General features: G+C 40.8%; 1 protein-coding gene across 1 annotated transcript in view; it reads right to left on the reverse strand.

Annotated features, from left to right (window-relative positions):
• ENPP1 (ectonucleotide pyrophosphatase/phosphodiesterase 1) overlaps nucleotides 1–25896 on the reverse strand; it is a 52768-nt gene extending 26872 nt beyond the window's left edge. The window contains exons 1-6 of the mRNA XM_054279464.1: nucleotides 25711–25896; nucleotides 10160–10232; nucleotides 8553–8669; nucleotides 5577–5702; nucleotides 5348–5408; nucleotides 295–392 (exon numbers count right to left, since the gene is read on the reverse strand). Coding sequence (XP_054135439.1) covers nucleotides 295–392; nucleotides 5348–5408; nucleotides 5577–5702; nucleotides 8553–8669; nucleotides 10160–10232; nucleotides 25711–25896 — 661 coding nt within the window. The remainder of the gene's footprint in view (nucleotides 1–294; nucleotides 393–5347; nucleotides 5409–5576; nucleotides 5703–8552; nucleotides 8670–10159; nucleotides 10233–25710) is intronic.
• Between the last annotated feature and the right edge of the window lie 2049 nt (nucleotides 25897–27945).

A 27945-nucleotide genomic window follows, 5' to 3' on the forward strand; every position in this document is an offset into this window, starting at 1 on the left:
TCTACTTCTATTTTGAATAAAATAACCTCACAGCAAAAAAACCCCACCTCCTAAATATAAAAGGGGCTATAACTTGTAAGATTTCACTGAAAATCAAAAGGGTCCTTTCCTCAAGCTCTCTCTTGCCCTTCCACTTTCCAACACTTGAAGCTCTTTGTGCATGGGTGTTCTTTAGAGCAACAACTTCCATATTCATGGCAGAAGAATGAGGATTTTAAAGAGTGAGGAAAGCTGCATTTGTGGTTTTTTTCAGGTAAGACATCATAATAGTTCTTAGACAAAGAAACTACTCACGTAATTTGCTAATAACAGGTAGAAGTCCACCCCAAGTCTGCAAATATTCCGCTCTGAAGCCATCCAATGAAAATAGTAACACTGGAGACTTGGTAAATCTGAACAAACAGAAATTGAATATTAAAAGACAGACACTGAGAAACAGTTTCCTATCACCAACTTCAAGAAAGTTTCCCCAGACAGTGGAAATGTTCATTATGGGGCTATAAGCCAGGCCAAGGAAGTCCTCCTCAGCAGAAGTTTTGCTGGCACAGTGGTGAGCCAACTGCTCTGGTCCCTCTGCTAAAAGGTTGGCAGAGCAATCCGTGCCCAAAGGGGCTGAGGTTTGCATCAGGGCATGCACAGAAAAGGCATGGCAAGGCCTGATTTCAAGCACACCTTTAAGGTGAACCAGCCAGGATGCTCAGGTGATCCATCTGGTGGGTTTGGTACTCCTTATCTTGAAACCAGTCCCACTGAAGCAACACTCCGCCCCTCAAACCCTGTTCTCCCACCCTGACCTAAGAGCAGGGAAAGAAATAAGGCAATGCAAAGCCAAACTTTCCTTTGTTCACTTTCCTCCTGACCAAGCTGTAGCCTAGATGAAAAAAAAGTATTTTTTATATATATGTGTATGTATATATATGTGTGTGTATATATATATAGATATATAGATATATAGATATATATATACAGTGCACAGAACTGTAAGCAAGTGTAATGTACAGGGTATGTTAAATCAGCAACTAAAACATATACTTTTCCTCTCATCTTACAAAGATTATCCAACCAAAAAGAACTTGCTTACTGCTCCAAAAGTCCTACCAATCTCCAAACTCAAAAATGCGGCCCTGAGACTGGAAACACTGTAACAGCAATTCTGCCAGGAACTTTACAGATAAATTCAGATACTAATTTCACTAGAATCAACAAAAACAAAATCTCCCCTTCCAGTCTCCACAGGACCTATGTTTTCCAGTCTTGACTTGCTCCCAGAGTCAGCCCTGTTCAAACAATTTCTCTCCAACTGTAAGTACTTAAAACATTGCATCACAGACAGGAATAGTAACTTCTGTTAGTTCAGTAACTTCTTCCTTGAAGAAAACATACCCTGTGTTTGACCTATAGACATGAGGGCATGTGAGACTGAAAAAAAATCACTGCTGTGCAGCAATAACTATTGAAAATATGGAATTTCATAAAACAATTTACTATTTATAATATTATAATATTAAAATATTGGTTTATTTCCAGCTCATTTTCCCTTTTTTAATTTACTTTTTTAAAAATTTTGTTATACTCTAGTTTCCAAAAATAAAACAGTGAGGATAGAAGACAAATATTATTTATAAAGTGTTGACAATTTCTTTAGTGATGTACGTCACAAAAAAAATCTGAAGAGCCATTTACAAATGAAACATTTATAAGCTGTGTGTCAGTCAAACAAATGTAACTATATTAAACTAAGGGATAGTCAGGCAACCAAAACATGTCAATCCTAAGAAAATTTTCATCACCAATTTGGACAACATTTCAGCCAAAAGGATTTATACTTAGTTCAGAATGATAAGATTTCTAAGATGTATGTTTGTAGCCTGTTTTTTAATTTATTTGGCACAGGTGGGAACAAGAAATTAATAATTTTCAGGTCAAAACTAAAGCCATATGGCAGAAAAGAGTAAGGAAACTGTATGCACTACCTTTGCCCATATTACAAGTATTTTTTGCACCACAAATTCTGATCTCCACAAGTTTTGCAAATACCTTCTCCATATCCCTTCTCAATAAATTGATTCACTTCAGTGCAGAGGTCTAAAAATCTTCAGTGCAAAGTTCTGTGCAATAAAATGCAAACTTTGGGGCAAAGTCTGTTCAATATTACTTACCAACAAGTCTAACTTTAAAAAAAAAAAACAAAAAAAACCAAACCCAGAAACCCCACCAAACTTAAAACAAGCACTTAGAAAGGGACTTTACGCAACTGTTTCTGGTTTGGCATTTACAAGTAAACCAACTGTTAAATACATGTTTTGGTTGTCTGCAAATCTAGCTACTGACCCCGTCTCACATGTAAAATTAAACTTGGCAAAATAGGCCATTGCCACAATGACAGCAATTGCCCATTTCACTTCTTGTACACTCTACACATGCCAAAACTCTGCCCTAGTGCTCAGGGAAGCAAAGCACGACAGACCATGTTAAACCACTGTCTCTTTGGAACAGCTCCAGTAAAATCCCCACAGAAACTGACCCAAGCTCCATTCTGAGGTATATCAGCCACTTCCACGCATTTTTCCTGTCAGTGGCCAAGACTGCACTTGCTACTTAATGAATGGGCTGTCATGAGCGAGCAAGCCTGGGAGGCTCAAGTTTTGGTCCTGTTGGTGATTCATGCTGGCTGTGTCCAAACAGTAAGACAAGCATGTTTCACAGCTCTTGGATAAATAGGTATCCCACACATTCTGACTCCAAACTGAAAGAAATGCAGTAGCAATTATCCCCTCCTATAAACTGGCTTCTATGGAAACATTATGCAGGCTTCCTGTGGTCTACTAGGTTACCAGTCTGGATGATCAAGAGGCCAGAACCATGAAACACATTGCCAAGTTGACCTCCCTCACTGCAGGCAGGTTAGACCATAATTAAAAGAAACAGAAAGAAAACAAAATAGGAAGGAAAAGAAAGTTCCCTTGAAAAGCTTAATGTAATACACAGAAGACTTCTCATCCCACACACATTCATACTGCCTATATACAGCCATAAAGCACAGGAGGAAAAGCTTTCTTTTCCACTAAATGTACAGAAAGCCTCAGCAGGAGGCATAGGAGCAATCCCCAGATATAAAGAGAGATCAGCAAAGAGGAAAGTAATCAGATGCTATTACAGCTCAATGAAGATAGGGCAAATAATAACAGGCCTGAAGTACAGAAAAAGACATGAGGACAAAAAACCAGCAAAAAGTCATCAGTAAAGCCATCTATGTAAGTACTAGGATAAACTGCTTAAGTAGGTTTGAATTGTCTGAGTATTATTTCACTCCCAGAATGGTGGGAATGACTAGATCACTCCTGAGGTCTTACAGCCTATTAACTTTATGATCCTATTAAACAATATAGAAACCAGTTTTGGAAAGACTTAGTTGTGTACTTAATTTTAAGTTGTTGATCAGTGAAATCAGTGAGCAGTTGATCTCACTGAAATCAGTGGGATTTCTCAGATTAAGCACCTTATTGAATGCTGCGTCATCTTTTGTCTATTCTGCACCACAGGGACAGCTAAAACCCAGCTAAAACTAAAACAGAATAAAACCAGCAATCTGAACCCACAAAATATGCTGTATTAATATGCACAGAATCAGAATTGATATCCTGAAGTCTCAAAGTGAGCACTGCAACTAAATTCACCTGCACTACTGCCTACCACACAGCATAGGAAGAAGTGGATTGTTTACAGAGTTGTTACTTTTGGGAGAGGCTTGTGTGTTAATAGTCCAAGATGAACCTTCAGTCAACACTGTTTGATTCAACTTTGACCACACATCACCCTCTCCTGGGTTGGGTTTTATTGCAACATTTTGGGGTTTACCAGGATTAAAACAATTTTAGAGGAGTAACTATGTATCCCTTTAATGAGCTGAACAGAAAAAAACAAACAAAAAACCCTAAAAACAAGTTAACCAACAGGAGTTGCCCTACAGCATTTGCGTCAGTAGCTTTGACTGTGGATCTGCAGAAGACTCTTCTTTGTTTACCAACCGCTTGGGGGCAACGCTTCCTAACCCTGTTAGAGAAATCATCACTCTAGACTCAGTTCTCAGCAAGAAGTCCCAAATGGCTCCTGAACTCAGTACAAAATTCAACGACAAAAACTTCAAGAACCGTCTCTTCCTACATAGGGGATTACTGGGGACTTGGACTACAAACTGGACAGAAGCTCCAGTTTCTGTCCTGATGAAGGCTCTGACATGTCAGCAACTGTTAGTGCTCTGAATCAGAGTGAAGGGTACTCAATTGGTATGAAATGTTCCACATGGGAATATTTTGTATTTTGGTTGACAGTATTATAAGGCAAATGAATAAAAATAGCATGATTTAAATATCTTAAGTAAAAACTGTACTGACATACCAACAAAAGAAAATGGTTTTACTTTACTAGAAATATCTCATTACACTATAATTTCGAAATCAAAATAAAAAGGTGTGTGTTTTTTGATACTACTCAGACGAGAATATAGTTGTCCCATAACAGGTCTAGTAAGTATTTACTACTGGAACATAAATCAATCTAGAATTGAAATCCCTTTTATTGACAGCTTATATATACAATCATAGTTTATAGTCAACTTTAACTACAAACTTAGTTAGAAGATCCCACAGCAAAAACAGTTCAAGTAATACAAGCCTTTTTTTCCTGGCTGGGAGCTTTGCTGCACTATTCAAGCCTGAGTGCTGATGCCATAAACCACATGAGTCATTCCTCACACACTGCATACATAACTTGCAGGAGCAGGCCCAATGTGGAGCTGAGCCAGAGAATACAAGGATCCCATGGCACTTTGCACCTTTTAAAGAAAGTAATTCAGACAGCTTGCAAATAGAGTTGTCCCACTCCTGGTGGAGCTGGAACACAGATCTACCCCACAATTTGCAGTCCTGAGGCTGGAAAATGCAAGGTATTGGAAAGGTATTTTAAAGAGACGAGGGAGACAGGAGTCTAAGATTGCTGGATGGGTCCCAAAATATTTGGAATGATGGGTATTGTAGTACATGTAGGTCAATAATATGACTGGCAACCAGGCAGAGTTGCCCAGGGTACATATATCTGTGAGAAACACCAGGATTGAGGAATAGGCATATCTTGCAAGTCAATCAAGTGCAGAGATAGAGCAACCCGATGGGTTAGTAAGCACCACCAAATGCTGGCTGAAGAGATGTTCATCTCTGTCTGGCAGCTGCTTTCACTGTGTGTGTAAAAGGCAAGCAGGTCCCAGGAAGGCACAGGAGGGAACGGAACACAATCTCAAAAATGAAATGCAAGCAAAGAGTAGAGGTATGCAAATATAAAATTTCCTCACCCTTTTGGACACTGAGGTTCAGTAATATTCTCACACTCTTCTTCAACCCAGCTTGCCTCTCCTTAAAACAAATGAATGCAATATATTTTTTAAGACAGTACATTATTACTGATAGATGCAAGGTTTTTTCATGTTACCAGATGCTTTTAAAGTCATATTATGTTCTTGCTCCATTTATACAAATATAGGTACATATGAAAGAGGGTAGTAATTTGTTGGTGATACTTACCTTTACAAACAGCTTGATAATTAACACAGCAATCGTTGTTTTCCACACAATCATCTGAACAGGAACAACGATATTCTAGTCGCCTCTTTTCACCACACCTGAATTTATTGCAGGTCCATATGTGGGCTAAAAAAAAGGTGAGAGAGAAGGACAGAAGGACAATGATTAATACTGCTTTAAGTCCAGAACTAATAAAGCAAGTGTTAAGTTCAGTCTCAAATCTACTCACTGAGAAACAGTCCTCAGGTGTAATAGAGATAATGAGTTATCTCATACACGCATAGTATCGCAAACTTTAGCACTTCAGGAAGTAGGAACACCCATGAGTAAATATCCAAGAGCACAATCATCTGAATATAACTATGCAGCATATGGGTATAAATACCACATATCAGAAAGATTTCATTTTACAGATCTTCTAAAATACAATTTATGTGGGTTTAATTTGCTAAGCTCACACTATAAAAAAAAAAAGCCCCAAAACTCCACCAGATAAAAAAAATTAGCCTGAATTTGGAATGCCCAGAAAACACTGAGCAGCATTAATTTATTCTGACTTGCACTTGAAGTCACAGTGGATTTTACCAGTCATCATCAGGCACTCCAGCCTCTTTCAGTACCTCTTAGTAACAGGTATCACTGCTACTATTTAAGATTCTATACATAAGCTCACAGGAAGACCTACTGACTTCAGCTCCTCTGCTGCTTTTATTAGAGAACAATATTGATTTCTCTGAATGGCATATTGTATCATCTGAAGACCTGGATGTCCTGCTTGAACATGAATCAGCAGTGCCCTGGCAGCCAGGAGGGCCAAGCGTGCCCTGAGGGGCATCAGGCACAGCATGGCCAGCCAAGCAAGGGAGGGGATTGTCCTGCTCTGCTCTGGGCTGTGGCAGCCTCACCTCCAGTGCTGGGGGCAGTTTTGGGTGCCACAATGTGAGTGCTAAACTATGAGAAAGTGCCCAAAGGAGGGCCATGAGGATGGTGAAGGGTCTGGAGGGGAAACCTTACGAGGAGCAGAAGAGATCACTTTGTTCAGCCTGGAGAAGAGGAGACTGAGAAAAAGCTCCATTATAGTCTTCAACATTCACAGGAGAGGAAGCAGAGGAGCAGGTATGAAGCTCTTCATTCTCGTGACCAGTGAGAGGACTCAAGGAAAGAGCATGAAGTTGAGTCAGGTGAGATTTAGGTTAAGTATCAGGAAAAGATTTTTCATCCAGAAGGCTGGGCACTGGAAAAAGCTCCTCAGGGAAGTGGTGACAGTGCCAAGCCTCACAGAGTTCAAAAAGCATTTGGAAAGCTGTCAGGCACATGGTGTGACTCTTGGCCTGTCCTATGCAGGGTCAAGAGTTGGACTTCGTGATCCTGATGGGTCCCTTCCAACTCAGCATATTCTGTGCTTCTATGATTTGTTAGCCATAAACACAAATAAATCCTTTACATTCAGTGAGGACAAAAGCCATTGAATTTACCAGCTGAGTGAATACTTAAGTGAAGATCTTAACAGAGACATGGAAGCCAAATCTAAATGTTTGAGCAGAAGACACTCAATGATTTTCATACATGGCTAGCAATTAGAAATCCCTAAAAGCATTGTCAGGTTAATCTCACTTTCAGTAAATCCACTAATATCGAATAAATCTCTACTTCCATGAGAGAGAAAAGAATCTATTATGGTTCTAGTTACATGATACAATTGGGAAATTAGAATTTGATTCTCCACTGATGTTAGGCCTAATTTTAAAAAACCCCCAAAACCAGCACCAACTAATTAATTCATATTCCTAGTGCTAAGACAGACTCTCCAGTTTGTTTTTAAAGAACCTTTATACTCAGGAGGAGTGATGTAAGAAAACAGAGTAAAACCTGTGTGATTATATACCTGGATATATCAACTATATATGTGTAACTTCACTTCCAGTAGCAGTCAATTGAAGCAGGGATCTGAGCTCAGTTTAATCATTTGGTTTTCAATGTCCACATTGGAATTTTAAATGTATCGGTGTGGTCTCACCCAGAAATTAATCAAATGCATATAAAGACGAGTAAGAAGAAAAAAAGTTGTCTGAAAGGAATGCTGCTTTTGAAGCATAAAGGCAAAACCAAAGTAGAAAAAATAGTCAAGTGCTGTACTTATTGTTCTACCCACACTAACATCTTTCCCTGTAAAATTTCTCTTAGGTATTTTTCACACGTTTGTCTATTTGACCTTTGCCTTCTGGCAAATCATGGCAGCTGCTTCTCATTTCGCAATCCTTCACCAGTGCAATCTGTTTTGTCATCCTGCCTTGATTCATGCTCATGACCCTTGCTTCACATTCAGGCAGGGGAGTAGCAAGGCTGAGGGCCTGAGCAGCTGGGTAGGGAGAGATGGCAGCTTTCACAGAGCTGCTCTGTCCTTCCCCTTTTTCACTCAGGCGATGACAGACAAATGCAATATGCAGAATGCACTTCTATTCCAGGCTTGCCCAAGAACGTAGGAGTTATCCTTGATGCCAGGGACAATGCGGGTTACTGTTGTCTCACCACCAGCAAACAAAAAGCTGGCTAAGACCTCGAGTTGCCATTGTTCCTCCTCCTTCCAAGGGGGAGGGCAGCAGCACAGTCTGTGGCAGCCTCTCTTCTCACAGGAGAGCTATGGGAAAGCCAGCCTACTGGCTTTGTCAGCTCCTAAGTAGTCCAGCTGGGTGAAATACAAGCTTTGCTTTTGTGAAACAGCAGCTGTACCAGAGTCCTGATGTTTCCACAGGAGTCCCCAGTACCACCATCATCACTGCAACTTCATCCAGGAATGCAACACAGCACAAAAAGGGGAAGATGAGTGGCATCAGAAACACTCTGCTGCTCAGTAGCCCTGTTTTGCACTCACAGACCATCTGAAATAAGCCCTGACCACAGCAGTACTCACATATGCTGAGCTGTCCCCTGTCAAAGAGCAGGAGAGATTGCTCCCTTAGTTTCTTTCATCCTTACCTGGTTGTATACATGTTTCCTGGTAATCTAAGCAGCAGTTTCCAAGCTTGACACAATCTTTATCGCAACGGCAGCTTCCAAAGGTCCTTTCAAAGCAACGACCTTTGCAGGTTTTCACTGTAATATGAAATAGTGTTAGATATCAGTGGCGGAGCCCAAATCAGTCAACATGCAAAAGAAACTAACACAGCCAGCGTGTGAAATGACACAGCTGGGGATTCCAACATACAGGATGGCTGCAAAAACAGTAGCAGCCAAAGGAAACACTTGATCCAACCAAATGCTTATTTCCTCTTACTGAACAAAAATAATTTTTCGTCATATTGAACAAAGGGTTCTGTTCTCTTTTAGCAGGAACATGGTGTTTCAGTATTGGCAGAAACCAATGAAATAAAAGCTAGTTGTGACTGTCCTCACCCCTGTGTCACAGGAAGATGTGAGTACAGTCCCTCAGAGTATGTAGGATCTCAAGATGATAAGGATGGCTGCTCCAAAGCAGACACAAGAGATACAAACATGAGTATACTGCTCACTGGTTTATTTTTTTTTCAATTTCAATATCAAAAAAAAAGACATAGCATTCTTCCACTAGATTGGTATTGCTGAGAGCAGGGGGATAATCATAAAAAAAATTTAACAACCAAATCCAAACAAACAAAAAACCCCAAAACCCAACCAAACAACAACAAAACAACAAAAACAAACAAACGAAAAAACTTTAAAAAAAACCACCACCACCACCCAACTAGAAACTAGTGATGTGAACAATTAACAAAAATTAAGAATTTGGTCCCTCTGTCTAATCCTGAGCAATCACCAGAAAGGAGTGAGGGAAATCCATCATTTGGCTCATCTTCTGAAGAATCTTGAGGTATGTGATATTAGGAAAATGAGATACTAATGAACCAATATTGCTGAGCTGTAATAAAATGAGAAGAAACCTATATATACTGTAACAGAAATTGTATAAACTGAACTTCTGTTGAAAATCCTTTTATGTTCAGCTTTGAAATTATTCTTCATAGTTGCTCCCAAAGTGAAGCCTAACTTCTTAAAAAAAAAAAAATCTTTCGTAACTTTCTACCTGAAGAAACTTCACTATTGAAAAAACCACATATTTTTCAGAACAGAAAACAGACAGAGGAATTCCACCAGGAATGTTTTCAGGCTACAATTCTAACCAGTAAAACAAATAACCTTTTTTTTCCCTCCATAATTGACTGGAAAAGATGAAGAACAAATGTTCCAGGACAACATGAAATAGAAGCTGTTGTGTTTTGTTGTTTCATTTTGGTTTTTTTTTAATGGTGAACTGAAAACAGCCAGCCATTCACCACAGTGACAGCTGGGATACATGGATGCTGCCAGATCAGACACTGAGTACCAGGATCACTTTACCTCTCAAGTGAGTACACACAATCATTGACTACACCTGAGGTTTATTTTCTCGTATTTTTATTCCACTCTTACTGATGCTGCTTCAAGCAATGCATGCAACCCTCCTCCTGCAGCAAGAAGGGTGGCATTCTGATAGTATGAAAATTAATTCACAAAAAAACAAAAGGAATTGTTGAGTAACATTACTAAATAAAAGACACAGTATTTACCATCTTTTGAACAGCTAGGCTTCAGGCCAAATATACACCCTAGGATTGTCGTTAACACGCAGACACAGAGTACCTGTGGGACAGGAAGGAAAAGAAATAATATTAAATTACCATTGAATGGTTTTGAAAGTGCTCATTTTCTCTGTAATGCTATACAGTAGTATATAATTCATAAATTATAATTCATAAACATGCTGATTTGGAGGCTGATTTCACTGTTTTCACCAGCAGTTTTCACTTTCACAAGTAGTTATGTTGCTTGCAATTAACTAGCAGTGTATGAACATGCTAGTCACAACTGGGCCTATGTATATCATTTCTTCTCAAGTCCTTTAGCATAGACATATATCATCATGTTTTTCTTGATTTCTTTATATCATTCTTTCATGATGATATATTTCTGTTTCTTACACATTTTATAGAAAACTCTTTTACTCCACTCCTTCCTTGCATGTTGTTCTAAGAGGGTGAAGTTTTGCCATTAACCACAGACAACAAACAGAAGGCACTATAATTTTCTTAGGCAGGAAAACCCTTTCCCACTTCCTACAATCCAGTTCATACTAGATCTGGGTCCACACCATGGTAAGCAACTGTGGGATGTCACATCAAGGCTGACCACAGCGTCTTCCACTGACCAGAAACTACAGCTGTGTTCGTTATGGATTCTGGATGCACTGAAGTTATAGAACAAGCACTGTATTACCCTGGTCCAGCATGTCACACCAGGATTTAATGCCTACTCAAATGCAGAAACAGATTTCTTTTAACTTCATGAAGTATTGGGTTTATTCCCTAAACTCTTTGAAAAAGCATGCGTACTATCAATGCTTAGACAGTAATTAAACAGAAGCCAAGAATGCAGTTACAACAGCTATTCTATTTAAGTCTAGAATGTAATGAAGCACTTTGCCACAAGTCCTGAAACAGAACATGCTGCAATAATACAGGCTTTCTCATACCTAAGAATTTGGGAAGCTCTGGGTAGGGAAAGATTGTACATACCACCTTTCCAGTCACTGTTTTCTGCGGAAAAATCACATTGAAGCAAAACTTCAATAACTTCACATACATGGCTACACAATTCTGTCCCTTTTTTTCTCCTTTCCCATCAGCAAAATCTGCTGAGTCAGCCTTGAGTAGGATGCCTGAACCATCCTGTGATGTGGCAAAAATTCCCTCCATTTTAAAATGCACCTAATTGTTTCTCAAGTTTATTCCTTTTAAATCCTGTGAGCACTTCAGTAACTAAAAACTATTTGTGTTGTTTTTAATAACTCTACAGTTTACTATGCAATTTTGGTCACTAAGCAGCTAATAAAGACAGCAAGAAAGCAATTTCTGGAATGCGTAGTATTGGAATTCAGCTATTACTCTGAATTTTTGAACTAAAAATTATCAAAAAACCACATTAATTAATATAAAAATATTTCATATATAACATTTATTTTAAAATTGAGCAATAGACTGGATCTGATGAAGCTGTGGCTCAGAATTCTGAACCAGGCAAGTCACTGGAATCTTATTCAATATCACATGCAGCATAGAAATAAGCATTTTTTCAGTTCAATTACAGTCTTTGAATTGACAGGGGAAGAAGCAAAATAATAAAAGACTGAAGGGGAAAAGCATCATCTATTCACCTGGATATGAAAAAACTTACAGAAAGATGCATGTCTCCATTAAACCCAGCTATCAAGAATGAACACAAGTACAGAAATTTGTACTTTTCTTTTTTTGTTGTTGTTTTTGGGTCTTGGGGGTTTTTTGGGGTCTTTTTGTTTTGTTTTGTTTTGAAATCACAATGCCAACAGGTGCAGCATCAACACTTCCTGTTACATCAGTATCAACGATGTTATTTTCAATGTAAATTATTCTGGACCTTTGAAATCCCTCATATAAAATATCATCTAGATAAGAACAGGTGTGCAGGGAGATAGGTGACACTTCAAATGCAAGATGTCAAAGCCTAGCAAAATCAGTGGAGAGGGCAAGACCTGTTACTGTTCTTTCAACATTATTATTCTGCTCTTGTTATTTTTATTAAATTACAAATTGATTAATTTATTTTTTTAAAAGCCAAGTTGAGCAAATTTTATTTCAGGGTGAAGATTTATTGCTTCTCTGCTCCTACCAGGCCCTGCTACTAAGATCAAGAAGTAGAATGTCCTGTGAGATGTGAACACAAACATGCTTTAAAACAAGCAAAACCCACTCTTTTGTGGTTAGCAGTTTTATTCCCATATCTTTCTAACAGCTTTATTCCCATATCTTTGAATAGCTGCCTAGACCTATGACCTATGGACTTTGGCCACCTAAGGCATCCCTGTACAGAAAACACATTGCACTGCCACTAAATGGACTATTAATATTCCCTGATGGAGTTTCAGTGTGGGTAATGCAGGAATTTAATCATTAATGCAGGAATTTAATCATTAATGCAAAAATAAAATCTACATAAAACCCACCCTAAAGCAACAGCATTATAATGCTTCTCAATGTAAAACTGATAAAACTTTGCTAAAATTCTCACAAATAATTTCTGTGATTTTTGCACCAAATGTAATAAAACCACAGTTTTGTCTTGTATTCCAGGTTGTCAGTTCTATGCTTCTATGAACATAATTCCAAGAAGCAAAAACAAAAGGATTATGTTCACTGAAGGACATGAGTACTCTTCTGGGTACAAAATACTACAAAATGCAAAACTAAATGCAATTATATATTAAGATCTTGAAACTCTTGACTCACTACATTAAATCCTTTGTTTTCTTAACCTTAGTCCCATTAGCTTAAATTTTTGTCTTAAAAATATTTTACTGCAAAACACTAAAGCTCCCCCCTCCTTTTTGCTTTCCTCTTTCTTTCCTTAACAGTTAATAAAGATTTTTTACAAAAACAGTAAGTTTATGCATTAAACATCTGACAGTGTTCTAGGACAGCCAAATCTAACCCAGCGGAACCTCATGCAATTGCAGCTTAATGTTTAAGGCTTTGAATTGAAGCTTTATTTTGAGCCTGAATGACTTCAGTCACATGGATATTATCCACACAAATGGCAAAATGTTCTGCTGGAACAACAATGAGCACCTAATACTGGCCAGCAGCAGCAGCAGTCCTGACTAGGCACAGCAAGAGGTGTTACACCAGTAGGTGACCTATTGCCAGTGGGAAGGCCCAAAGATTACCAACTCTGTAGATGATGAAGAATATTCAAACTACTTTTAAAGATTCAGATACTCACTGAATCTCACTGCTGCACCCTAAAGATGAACCTGTTTACTTTGCTTCTCTCTATATTGCAACATATCTCTGCTGTCCAGAGAAGTTGTGGATGCCTTGGAAGTGTTCCAGGCCAAGTTGGACAGGGCTTTGAGGAACCTAGCAGAAGATGTCCCTGTCCATGGCAGGGGGGGTTGGAACTATATGGTGTTTAAGGTCCCTTCCAACCCAAACCATTCTGTGATTCTATAAGAAAACCTCACCACAGCAAGTAGGTTACTAATTTTACCTGACCTGCTTTACATATAGGTAGGTCAGGTTGGAGATGCTGCAGCCTGCTACATAAAGATTATAGATTTTTTTAATCCATACAAAGACAAGTAGCTGCATGCATGCTTGTTTACTAACAAGGACCTTGTTCAGCAGCCTGCAGCAAGCACCAAATTCAAAGCTCTAGCTACTACCACACTGTCAACATAACACCTGCCTTGAAGGTTTAATCTGACTTTTTAAACCATAGGAAGAAATCTTACCTGTTCTCTCTCAGCCATATTCTTCCACTCAAAAGAGAATGCAAGAATTGAGAACAAGGTTCCATTAAGAAAGAATAGGGGAATCCAATATTTCATAGGAAAACAAGTAAAATTAAAGAACCTGGTCTTGTAATACACAAAAGTAGAAAATTAAAGTTTTATGATCTGTATCTATGAGGTTACCAGCACAAACTGTCAGATTCAGTTCTAATGTTGCATCTGAGCAAAGATTTTTAAAACAACACAGTAACAACAGCAGAGAAGAAAATGTCCTTTTTGGTTTAAAAATAATTTTTACAAAGTTTGTTTTGGAATCACAAAAACATTGTCATCTAGGGATGAATCTTTGTCCCATCACTGCTTCCTTTACGTGGGAGGAAGCAATAAAAGCTTTGCTTTGTAAACAATTATAATGGTTGGGAATAGGTGGTTGAAAGTCTGGAAAACTGCAATCCTGAGAACATTTCAAAAGCCTTTTATTTCAAAAGCCTTTCATTTTGAGCTGGGTAAATGGAAATATGATAGCATGGTAAGAAAGGAGAATAATTTCCCTCACTCATCTCTAGAGCTGCAGCTGAAAAGAATTTTTCAGCAGTAATTTTGGGGAGCTGCTGGAAAGGCTGGAGTCAGCAAAGCATGCAGGCTGTGAACACCTGATCCCAAAGAGACTCCTCAGCTGTACAGGTCTTACTGACACACAAAGTGAGAGCTAAGGCTCTCACTGGCCTTAGCTACTGCCACCTTCCCTATCACATTTTAGTCCTCCTTTACACAGTTAATACTACTGTCCCTTTCTATTCATTCTTCTCTAGCTCTGCCCACCTCCCCCACGCCCCTCCTCATTCTGTATTCTGTATTCTATATTTTCTTTGGCAAAGAATGCACTGATACCTCTTTTAAAGAATTACCATTCTGAATTACATTTTTTTCTGTGTTGATCTTCCTCACTCTTTGCCTGCCATGTACCCAGTTGCTTTCTGTCTCTCTTCCTTCATCCCTGGTATTCCATGGCCAACAAAACTTGTCACTCCAAAGTTTAAGACACATCCATTAACAACCATGCAATTATCAAGGAAACCATGCAAAATAATGTTTTTCCATCCTAATCTCCACGATTGGTTCTCACAATTGTGTCATATGTATCCATGAAGGGAGGATGTCTAGACAGGGTCTGTAATGCCAGTATTAAGAAAACCCATGGAATTTTCCAAAACCACTGGGATCTGCGAAAGGCATGCTGTGTTTTCACTGTTTTGTGCACCTAGAATAGATGATGGCTGACCTGAACCTTAACACTAAAATATCTTCGAGAAAGAATTTCACCTGCAAAAATGTAAAGAACACAGTAACAAATAATAAATTTCAAGCAAGAACAGTGTCACCTTCTGACAGTTAAAAATGCAGACAGCATACTGTACGAAGGGAAAAAAACTACACTTATCTACACTTGCCAGGGGCAGCAGAACACTTACTCATGCTTGTAAAAATTATTTTTAAACCAGCATAAACCCCTTGCCAACAACTCAGTTTTATTCAAAAGCGGCGGTTACTTAATAAAGTTTAATAAACTGAAAGGAGGTAGATACTTCAGTCACACCAGCGCAGCTACTTAAGTAACACTTTAGTAAATCACCTAAAGAAAAAAAAAGTAAATCAGCCCTGAACCAAGTGCACCACCTCCTTCTTGCACCAGTCATCTCTTCTTCCCACATTTGTAAATATTTTTATGGTCTACAAAGACTTGATTCTTTTGATCTACATTCCACTCGTAGAGGCCAGCAGGAGGAGAATCGCTGAGGCTCCCAGGTCCTGGCTGTTGTAAAACACTGGAGATGAATAAATAATTCTGAAGTCAGTGGATCAAAATGCTGGAGATAACACCCAAAACTTTTCGAGAGCTAAAACTATTTACTATGAAAATGTACAGACATTATTGTTTTTCTTCCTCAGAGGCACATAGGATGTCTACTCTCATTCTTTCTATTGAATGTTCTCAGGACTGTTATTATGTGCTATTGCAACCAAAGGCCATTCAAAGGACAAGAGTGTTTTTAAGGTAGATTGAGCCACTGTAAGGTATTATAAAAGCCTTCACACAGCTCACCAAAGAGTGATAGCACTTCACTCAGTAGAGAATTATCAGTAGAAGACTATCATCATACTATAGCTCTCTAATACCTTCCAAAACTATTCAAGCATCTGCTTTTAACAAAAAGATACCAAAAGACAGAAGAGTTAGCATCTGTCAGCTAGTCAGCTGGAATCTAAAATATTTTTCTTATTTGTTGCTTGCCCAACTGTGAAGGTACCTACTCTCCTGGAAGTCATTAGCACTTGAGCTGTTGTTATCAAAGCTTTACCCCAGCTGTTACCTTTTTCACTGCACTTAAGATCATGGGAGAATTTAGAGAATAATTAACGTGCAACAATATGCTAGCCAAGAAGAAGGGGAAATAAAACATCAATTGACAAAAAGCAGATAGCAGCTGACTCTACTATTTAATCAGCGAGTAGATTTTTGTAAAAACCTAAGGAAAAGAGGACTGAAAACTCATGATGTGAGAAAAAAAGCAAACATTGTACTTTCAAGCACAATTCTTTTATTCAACACAGCAGACTAAGAACACAGAACAAAGCCCACTGCATGCCATCCGCTTTAGTGGCCACATATGAATGTACAACTGCATAGAAAGGAAAGAAACTGTCAGTAATTATGCCAACTAAAATTTGTTTTACAAACAACTGGCACTTGACTCATAAATAAAAGCAAAATTGGATCTCAAAATATGGCCTTGAGCCATCTTCACACCCTTCTATTTCACATGTGCCTTATCAAGAATGAAGCCAAAGCTTTTCCAGTTTAGATTACTGTCATGAGAGTTGTGACAAGAACAGAGTACAGAGGGGGTGGCTTCTACAGGGTACTGATTACACCACAAACTATACCAAGTAAACCTATATTCACATCCATTTTTCTTTGTCAGATGCTGTTACAACTGCCACCATGACAGCAATATTAACTTCCCCAGGAAGACAAAATGACCTTAAAGAATAAGTGAAGAAATCCTGTAGAATACCAAGATTATTAGGAGTGTGAAATAATTGCAGAACCACAAGCAGTATGAGAAGAATGTAGGGCAAATCAGGTTTCATACAATCATTTAGGCTGGAAAAGACCTTTAAGATCAAGTCAAACAATTTCAGTTATTCATTATAAGTCTTTACTAAGTACACTGATATCGATCACAGACTCATCTTCAGCCCTGAATCCTTTGACCATTTTCCCAAAACAAAGACAAGGGATGATAAAGAGGGCATTATTTACCTCAGCACCTTTTGAATATAGCCCCTCAAAAAATAAAAAAGGCAGACTATCAAATTTTGATACCTCACAACATGGAAACATATTTGAACCAGAAGAAGGTTCTAGAACTGGTCCATTTACCAGCGTTAAACAGTGAAATGAAATATACATGGTCAGGTTGGATTATTGATCTTCTTGAAGAAGCTATAACAACACTTTATTTTATTCTAGGAACAAAAGCAACCAGTATTTAACACAAACTTGTATCCACAGACTACCACATTACAAAGCATTTATGTAGGTTGATTTGCCTATATGCCAATACACAGCAGAACTGTGACAAGGCTATGCTCACTGACTTTCTTCAGAAACGCAAATACTACATTTTTTCTTATTCCTTCCTTTTCTCCTTAGCTAACCTATTGTGTTAAACAATTAAACATTATTTCATTTCCAAAAAATCCTTACTTATGCTACTTTTCTTTATCCTCCATCACACCCCATTTACCATGAAAGCCACTGCTGCCTTATAAACTCACAGGAAAGTTTTTATACAGGTGACTTGTGCAACATCTATGCAGAAAAGTACTATTTGCTTTTCAGTGCAGAAAGTGGTTTTTTGAAAAGAGGTCAGGAAGTATATCAAAACAATGTAAAAATATCATTCCAATATTGAACATTATAAAATAGCTTCTCTTAAAACCACATCTGCTACTGTTTCACTCAAATGGGACACTGTCATGATGCAGTACATCAATAAATTCTATCACAGGTCACGGTAATACTTGCCAATATATTAATTTCTATTTTCAGCTCCAAGGTGAGAAACTCTTCATATCTTTCATGTTTTTAAAGCCTTTATTTACTCTGCTCCTCCTTTCAGCCGGAGGGAACAATAACACAGCTTCCACTGCAAGTCAAATCGGAACAATTCACTCTGTATAATTCCAGTGATACCAGTAAAAAAATGCAAAGGAAAATTTTTGAAGAGCAGGAGTTGGAAGGAAGCCCTGCACAGTTTTTATGTCTTTGGCCTTGACTGAAATCCAAATTTTAGGGAAGTACTTAAGTTGTTCTGAATTCAAGACAAAATTATTACTACAGGAAGCCTATCCACTTAAACTGTGTTCTTTATTATTTTAGTATCCAAGAGTTTTGCAGAACTATATGAAGGTGTTCAGAACACAAGCTGCCTTACTCCTCCCAGGAATTTGGCTGGCTGTGCCTGGGGCCAGTTCCCAGGTATTATTTCAGTTATTGATAGTACTATTTGGGAGATCTCAGCCAGTCTTGATGATAGCTCTTCAATAAAAAGCTAGAGAAAGCCTCAGAAGAGTCACTCTCCTCGTTTTAGCCAGCCTTACCTCTGTGCCCTACCTGGAATTTGGTACAGCCACACTGCAGTCAAGTCCATCCTGGCCATTTATTCCTTTGACCCAAACTCACAGGCCTGTCTTCCCTTACCTTGGACCTCTCTTACCATTACAGACTCACCTGGCAGTTTGGACTATTGGCTGAACCTGGTTGGTGTCCCCACATCCACTGTGCTCGCTTGGCTCACACACTGCGAGCCTGTTCCTTTCCAATAAGGGCACTGGCTTGTTGCCACAACTGGATACAGTTTTACTTTCTCTTAAAGCATGACCTGCCTTCACCTGGTGCCTGACAGGTAGGCAAAGATTTACTGCAAACATTACTGCAAAATTAAAAAATTGTGATGGAAATCCCAAGGCACAGATTGCACCAGAACTCTGAAAGCTGGAGCAGTGAATATGAGCACACAACACCAATCACAACCCAATTCACTCGTTTTGCCTGAATGGATCAAAGGGCTGAGCCAAGCACAGCATGGCCTAATCTACACTCCCATTCTCCACTCCCTAATTCTGCACTCCTATTCCTAGGCCAATGTGCCTGTTTTCAGGCATCCAGCCAGCCAGCAGCACTGACAGATGCACCAGTCACACAGCTGGGTGTGCTTCAGCCTCTCCCAGGATTTGCACTCCAGCTGGGGTCCAGGCAGCCACACACACCGCACTCCAAGGGGTGACTGAAACCTCCTACATGCCTTAAATCCTCCAATTCAGCTACAGAAGAGACTATTTGGTAGTTTTATTGATGCTAAAAGTCATACCTAAACTACCCAGCTGAAAGCGAGCTGAAGTTTGCTTGGCCAATTTTCAATCACCCCTTTGATTGCGTATCCAAATTCAACTCAGCTGGGCAATAAAATTTAAACTGAGTTCTGATTACAGTTTTTAACAAAGATGGTCTCTAGTCTCCCTTTGTGAAGATTTTTATAAAAGTGGAATTTGGGCAGCTGTTTTTCTCTGTTGTTGTTTTGGTTTTGCAGTTGGTGTTGGGTTTTGTGTTCACTGTTGTTTGATTTGGGTTCTTTTTTTCTATACTTCAAAATACCCAACTAAATGGAAAGACTTAATTCCTGCAAGTGTTTCTTTGGACAATATTTTTTTACTTCACATAGCTTCTGCCTTTTAGGATAGGTTATGCCAACTTGCTCTATGAAGTGTAAATAAAGCAAGAATACAAATTAACCCTGGAAACTCTTCAGAGCTAAAATTTCTAATTTTTTTTATTGTATAGAGCAAGATTATGACTTTTGTCTTCAATACCCAGCATGAAAATTGCCACTTGAAGGGCAATAAAGAAATTTTGGGGTTACATTTCCCTGCATATAATGAGAATTATTTGCAAAGTCTTCCCTAAAAAGTGAGTAGACTGAAGAGAAATATTCAGCTATAATGATTTTTAAATTCAAAACCCAAACTTTCTTTTGATGGCTTAAATTGGATATTTATTTATTTTTAATATATATTTATTGAATATATTTTAATATATATTTATTTTTTGTATATATAGTTACAATTTTATTCTAATTAATACATTTAAGCAATATCAACAGCAACTCAATTAAAAAAAAAAGTTTTGTCAAACACCCTGTGTTCAGACTTGAAACCAAGTCACAATGGAAGCTGGAGAGCTCTAACATTGGCAGAAGACAGCTGTAAAGCATCTTTGTTTCTCAGCATTGGAAGAGATTTTCCTACAAATTATTAAGATATTGGAGATCAGCCAAGAACTCTTTTAATATTTCTAAACTGAAAGTGCTTCAAAGTCTATTAAAATATGGCAATCTTGTTAACATCATTCTTTACTTCATATTTCACCAAGGGATGTTTAATGCCAAAAAAAATTTAAATCACCCAACAGTCACTCTAACATTACTGTCGAGCTGTGTGGTGTTTCTTGGATCTCAGAAGTCTCATCTAAGCTCAATCCAGCACTGCCATGAAAGCAAGTAATTTCAGCAAGGACCACCTTTCCCTACTGAAAAATAAAGAAAAAGTTACAAGCCACATAAAGCAAAATAATACAAAAAAAGGATGAAATTGAATGGTTTGCTAAGGGCCAAAAATAGATTAAAGACTGAACATGGCACCCAGGCCTCTCCGATTCAGACAACAGCATCCTTCAATCCAGTGCTTGAGAACCGACTGATACCCACAAAAATACCCACACTGAAGTCAGCAGAAGTCAATAACCACAGTCCAAATTACAAGGTTTGGGTAATTAAATACATATTCTGCCTTTTTTTATGGAAAAAAAGAATATGGATACGCATTAATAATTTTGTTTTAAAGTACTAATCTATACAAATGTTTGGGTACCTTCAAACACCTTTAAAGGAAAACCATCAGCATGAAAACAACCAAACAGGAATACAATCTTCCCAACAATAGTAAAAGAAGGTTGTTCCCACATCTTCATCTATGGGGAAGAAAAAAAAGAACCAAATAACAAAACAAGACAAACCTACTGTTATCTCCAAAATCCTGACATAGCACACCTATCTTTCCCTGCCTGAGCCCAAAGTCAGCAGCTATGAGCTATTTTCAAATGAAGTGGTGAAAACCTTTCAGGACTCATACAGAATATCTTTACATCCAATAGATCTTTTTTCTACACTTAGACTCTTTGGTGACTGCAGCAATGGCAAATATGAACTGGCAACAGAAATTCTCCCTTGAGCAGAGATTGTCTCTATTTATGATAAATAGGGGTTTATGATTCATAAAAGCTTAATATAGCAGCCAATGAATGACTGAAACCAGATTTATAGAATAATGGAGCACATATTCCTGAAAACTATACTAAGGCACATGGAAAATAAGAAGGCAATGGCTATTGTGGCTTCACTAAGGGCCAACTGTGTCTGACAAATTTGGAGGCCTTCTAAAATGGGATTACAGCAGTGGTGGAGGAGGGAGAGCAAACCCAAATCATCTACCTGGACTTGTGCAAAGCATTTGACATGTTCTGCAGGAAACCCTGGTCTTTAAACTGGAGAGACATGAATTTGACAGAGGGGTATGGAACTGGCTGGATAGTCACACTCATGAACTATGCTTAGGGGCTTGAGGTGCCAGTGGAAACTAGTGAGGAGTGCCTTCCTCAGGGTCAGCACAGGGACCAGCACTGATGGACATTTTGTCAGTGACATGGGCAGCAGGATCAAGGCACCCTCAGTAAGTTTGCCAATGACACCAAGCTGTGTGGTGCCCTCAACAGGAGGGAAGGGATTGCCATCCAGAGGGGCTTGGGCAAGCTTGGGAAGTGGGACTGTGCAAAGGCCAAGCGAGTGATCCCGCACGACAATCCCAGTACCAGCACAGGCAGGGCAGAGAATGGTTTGAAAGCAGCCCTGAGGAGAAAGACTTGGGACTGTTAGTGGATGAGAAGCCCAATGTGACCCAGCAGCCCCAGCTGGTCTGCAGATGGCACAAAACTGAGCAGTGCAGTTGACAAAACAGAAGAATGGGATGACACCCAGAGGGACCTGGAGAAGTCTGAGAAGTGGGACCACGAGAACCTAATGAAGTTCAACAAGTGCAAGGTGCTACACCTTGGTAAGGGCAATCCCTGAGGTGAGTGCAGACTGGGCGAAGGCCTCACTAAGAACAGCCCTGCAGAGAAGGATTTGGGGATGCTGGTAGATGAAAAGCTGGGCACAGGCTGTCAATGTGCACCCACAGCCCAGAAGGCCAACTGAATCCTGGGCTGTACCCACAGAAGTGTGACAAGCAGGTCAAGGGAGGGGATTCTGCCCCTCTACTCTGCCCTTGTGAGACCCCACCTGGAATGCTACATCCAGCTCTGGGGCCCTCAGCATAAAAGGAATTCTTAAGACTTCTTGAAGCAAATCCAGAGGAGGGCCACAAAGACACACAGAGAGGTAGATCACCTCTTCACAGTGAAGATAGGTGGAGAGAGTTGAGGCAATTCAACCTGAAGAAGAGAAAGCCCTGGGAAAACCTTACATCTTCCAGTACCTGAAGGGGCCAATGAAAAAGCTGGAGAGAGACTTGTTACAGAGCAGGTAGTGATTGGACAAGGGGAAATGGCCTTAAATTGAAAGAAGGTATATTTACTTTAGAAATTGAGAAGAAATTATTTATTCTAAGGGTGACAAGACATTTGAAAATATTGCCCAGAGATCTGTGGATACCGCATCCCTGCAAGTGTCCAAGGCCAGAATAGATGAGCTTTGAGCAACCTGGTCTAGTGTAGGTGTCCCTGCCCATGATAGAGGAGTTGAAACTGGCTGATCTTTAAGGATCTCTTCAGACTCAAACCATTCTATGATATGATAAGGCTAGAAGAGACCTGAAGAGGTTTTCAGTTCAATCTCTTGCCCAGTGTTGGAAGTTGGCTAGTTTTTAGGATGTGCCTTAAAAAAATAAAAAAGACTGGACAGCCTTATTGAAAAAAGGGGGAAAAAACTTCCAGACTATAAAAATATTAAGTGCATTCCACAGCATTGTTTTTAAACTTCACAACTTATTATTTTTATGCAATCTGAAATGCTTGAGTTACTCTTTAGATGAGACTAACACACTTCCAATGTCTCAGTCTGAACCTTATCTGGATTTTTTTTGTATTTTTCTTCTACTTCGGAATCCTCAGGCTGCAAAACTCCTTAAGAATTTTTCTAACAAAAGTGTCAGTTTAAATGAGTTTTCCAGTTCTGACAAGAAGTCTGAAGCTGTTGAAAAGAAACATTCTCCTACATTATTACTTTATTTCTCTCAATGTTTCAGCTGTTAGACTGGCATGGAAAAATTTATTTTAATGGAATGAATGAATCAGACCAAAATGCAATGCCTGAGCTCCTGGCAAGTGGGAAAACCTCAAGCATACACAAAGGTTGTGCTGCTCTTGGGCAGCAGCATACTGCTCACTCACACAACAGCCTGGAGACACTACAGACAGACAGACAGCTCACTGGGCTTTGAGGGACAGAAGTTTGAGCTTAGAAAACTGGCAAGACAGTAAATAAAATGGTGGCTTTAGGTGCTTAGGGAAGCACTGTGGGTTAGTAAAATCCCCCACTTGTGGAATCCTCACTCTGCAGCAGCTGCTCTGTGATAGGGTAAGGTTGGCTTGTGGACAAGAGCTGGGAATGTTGAGGTTGTGTTCACAAACTGCACAGACATCTGCAGGTGGCAGGCACTTGTGAAGGAAGAGTAGAATGCAGCCCAGTCTCAGCTTTCCAGAAAAATAAGAAGAATGACTCAAGTATTCCTTAATCAGCAGAAATGCATTAATGAGTTTTTACAAAATTTCAACATAAGCTCACTTGAAAGCAGTCATTTGTGGGATTTTTTTTATCTACATAAATAAAGGAGGCAATAGCACACACAGCCAGGATAAATGCAGGCAAATGAGATTTACCTACATCTGGACACTTGAATAGTTTCACATTACTATGAAACTACAAAACACCAAGCAGGTAAGTCTACTCACTTTTTTAGTACATTTGCATATCATCAATGCATCAGCTTCTGAGAAAGAACAAACTAGCATTTCCAACTCCAGTTTGTCCCTTTCTGACATTTTTAGGTTAAACACATTCTTGTTTTACTCAATCCAGTATCACTTGCAATATTTAGAAAGTTTTCCAAGTTCTCACTGAATATCTTACATCATCTCTGTGTTTGCAGTCATCCCCAAAAAAATAGTGTATGGCCATAAATATTTAGAATTTTTTAATTATTTTTGTATAGATGACATTTCACTCTGACACTTCCATGAGCACAGGAAGAAAATTTTGCCAGTTCTCAGTGAATGGCATCTAGAAAATAAGAACTTAATTCAGAAGAACAAGTAACTGCAAACACTAACTTGTGCTCAACTCCAGTCTCTAAGTGGCTGTGCATCTCTAATAATTTTGTTGCATTAGAGCCTAAAAAGCTCAAGACAGCAATACTAGGTTCTAAGGCTGAAAAGAACTGAGCTGTTTTCACCATCCAACTGCAGTGGCTTTTATAGCACAACCTTAATCTCCCCAGAAGACAATGAAACTAGTGAGTAACCACAACCTTTTCTTATGGGGACATTTCATCAGAAAAGTAGCCAAAAAAAGCTTTTGCATGGAAGCTACCATGGACCTTTGCATGAATTTTTTTTCTTATAACATTCTGACAAACTTAGAAACATAATTCACCTTCTGCTATGTTAGAAAGTATGACCAACCTGTAGTCACAATGATATGGGTGGATGAATCATTTGAAAAGGTAGCCAGATTAGAAAGATATCACTAAATTTGGATAGGTACCTTGACATTTCTGCTTCAATGTATAGAGGACTATTTATGCATACATAGTGACGTCTGCTGCAGTTTCACTACAGGTTCCTTCCAAGAACACCATAATTCTTTCACCTTGATAATGAATTTAGCCTCATAATGATTACTCCAAGCAGTTTGGAAGGTCTTATTTTCACATCTCTATGGGGAGGATAATTATAATACAGCAGCATGGCTAAAACTGGAAAGTGACCTACCTGCTAACAATGGCTTTGGCTGCTGGGGCTTCTGAACAAGGGCCAAAACTGCCTCACAGCAGCACTTGGAGACAAACTTTCAACCCACGGTAGCTCGAATTCAGAGAAAGGCAAGTTTTTACACTTCCTCTGTCCTTTTGGCTGTTTAACTCTTTTTAGCTTTTCCAGCCATATTTTCCTATTTTAACTGGGTTTTGCCTTCCCTGGTGTCCCCCGTGCAGCAAACAGCTAAAACCACATGATGAAAGACGAGACAACCATTGACACCACAAAAGAATTTTGAAAGATTCAACGCTGAGGACCGTCAAAAGAGTAAAATAAATCAAGAGTTGCGAATCCCTCTCCGAGGCAGGTCGTTGTCTATACGCAATGCCACGCTCCTGACTCCCGAAGCGGAGCCGTCCCGTAGCACTGCTGCCCCGGGCATCCCGAGGAGCCCGTGCTGCCCAAGGCAGTCACCCTCTTCCAAAACGCCGAGAGGCTTCTGAGGTCCCGTCATGGGCTCATCTCCCATCTCCCGAAGCCTGGAGACGGGCGAAACACCTGCGCCAGCCGCGCCGCTCTCCGCTCCCGCCGGCGAGGTGAGCCCCAGCTCCGCCCGCCCGGCCCCGCGGCGCCCCGACCCTTACCAGGGAGAGCACTTTGTACGTGTTGGGATCCTTGCTCTTGCCGCCCGGAGGCTTCTCCGGCTCCTCGGCCACTTCCATGGCCGGCAGCATGGGCACGGCCGCAGTCTGCAGCCCGCCGTCAGCCGCCCCTAGGCCGTCCAGGTGGTCCTCATGGCCCTTGCCCGCTTGCTGCCCGTTCCCCTGCATGGTCCCGCGGCTCTGCCCGCCGCCCGCCCGGACACGGCTATTAATAGCCCGCGGCCCGGTCCCGCCCCGCCCGGAACGCGGACACCGGCGGCCCCCGCTCCCCCGCGGCAGCGGCGTGGAGGAGGGAGCGGGATGTTCCCGCCTCGCTCGGCCACCCCGGCTCGGCCGCCCCCCGCTTCCCGACCCCTCCCTGCAGGTACAGGGCGGGCGCGGCCGCGCTCCCTGCGGGCAGAGAGGCGGTGCGGGGCCGGAGGACACGGCGCTGCTCCGAAATAGCGTCCGGGGGAGGGCGCCGGGCCGTGTTTACCAGGGAGCGCGGAGAAAGTTTCCGCTGCCCGGTCCCCGGCGGGGGCGGTGGCGCGGCTTTCCCCGAAGCCGCCCGGCGGCGGTGGCACAGGTGTGCGCGGGGGCGGGGGTCCCGCTCCCGGTGCCGCTCCCGGTGCCGCCAGAAGCAAGCACCTACTCCCCGGCGCGCGGTTGCACCCAGAGCGCCGCCGGCTGCAGGTCGCCTTCGCAAGGTGCTTCCCTCCGTCGCTGCCTGCTGTTGTTCGCCCCTTCCCGAGGAGGTTTTCCCCTCCCGTCCGTCAGTGCCTGGGGGATGCCCACGGAAAGCCCCGCAACGCGGGGCATCGGGCCAGCCGAGAGCCCGCACACCGGGGGCGCAGCGCAGCCGGCGGTGTCATCGCCCGCCCGCGGGACACTGCGACTCCTTTGGGGTGATTTGGACTGTTCAGCCGGGAGAAGAGGGGACTGAGGGGAGACAGCACCCCAGCTTACAACTTCCTTGTGAGGGGAAGAGGAGAGGCAGGCACTGATCTCTGTGGTGACCAGCGACAGGACTCGAGGAAATGGCCTGAAGTTGTATCAGGAGACATTTAGGTTGGATATCAGGAAAAGGTTCTTCATGCAGAGGGTGGTTAGGCACTGGAACAGGCTCCCCAGTGAAGTGGTCACAGCACCAGGCTGACAGAGCTCGAGAAGCACCTGGACAGTGCTCTCAGGCGCGTGGTGTCACTGTTGAGGATGGTCCTGTGCACGGTCAGGAGTCGGACTTGATAATCCTTGTGGGTCCCTTCCGGCTCAGCATATTTTCTGATTCTGTGGCTTTGGATTCATTGCCCCTAAGCCAGGCCCTGCTCAGCTCAGGGGGCTGGTGTTGCTGGGGTGATATCCATGTTTGATGCACTTCAGGGCCTTTTATTGGGACTGGCACCATCTGGCTCCAAGATGCCACTTCCCAATCATTTCCACTAAATTCAGCCCTGCTTGTTTGGCGTGAGAGAGGTGTTTGTGCACACCTTGACTGTTCATGGTACAACCCCGACTGCAGGGCTGGCTCCAGATATGGGCCATTCCTCCTTTCTGTAATAGATCTGTGAGGGTTGAGTACCATCAAGACTTGCAAAGTATGCCTAAGCTTAGAATCACTAAAAGTATCTCATTCTCCGTAATTTTTTAAGTCTTTTTACTTTATACAGTTATGTATGTTAACATTAGGCATAGTCTTTCAGTTTTAATGGGGGGGTGGGTTTGATTTCCTAGGGCTTCAGGAATTTATATCGGATTTATTTTAACTGTCAATGTAACCAGAAAGGAGTGGCCCTTGCATAGTTTCCGACAAAAATCCATATTTTCTTAAAAAATAGCTACAGTGAAATGAAAATTTCCTTTGGAAGTGATCTTGATCCCTGTTGAAGTGTTGTTGCTCTGCTTTCTATTTCAGTTGAGTCGCAAGAACAAGCTGTCAGTACAACTTCCCATTAAGAATAATTGCCAGGATGCAGCATGTACATTACTGCAGGTCTGTCGTGCTGCTGCAGCTCACAGCATGCTGAGGGTCACTGAGGGCTGCTCCCACGTCCCTGCTGTCATCTAATGAGGTGCCATAGGTGCAGTCTTGAGAATTTCTACCCTAATGTTTCACTTGGTCACATAGCAAAGAGAAAGGCAACAGAAACTGTGATAACTAAGCCCTTGAGCCTACATTAAAAATCTCATTTATTCCATTAATGTGGCATTTCAAACAGCTGTCCAGCTGAGGAGATGACT

Source organism: Melozone crissalis, unplaced genomic scaffold, assembly GCF_028551555.1.
Source record: "Melozone crissalis strain CALT ecotype California unplaced genomic scaffold, PUWL_Pcris_2 ptg000027l_1, whole genome shotgun sequence".
In the NCBI taxonomy this organism is placed as follows: Eukaryota; Metazoa; Chordata; class Aves; order Passeriformes; family Passerellidae; genus Melozone; species Melozone crissalis.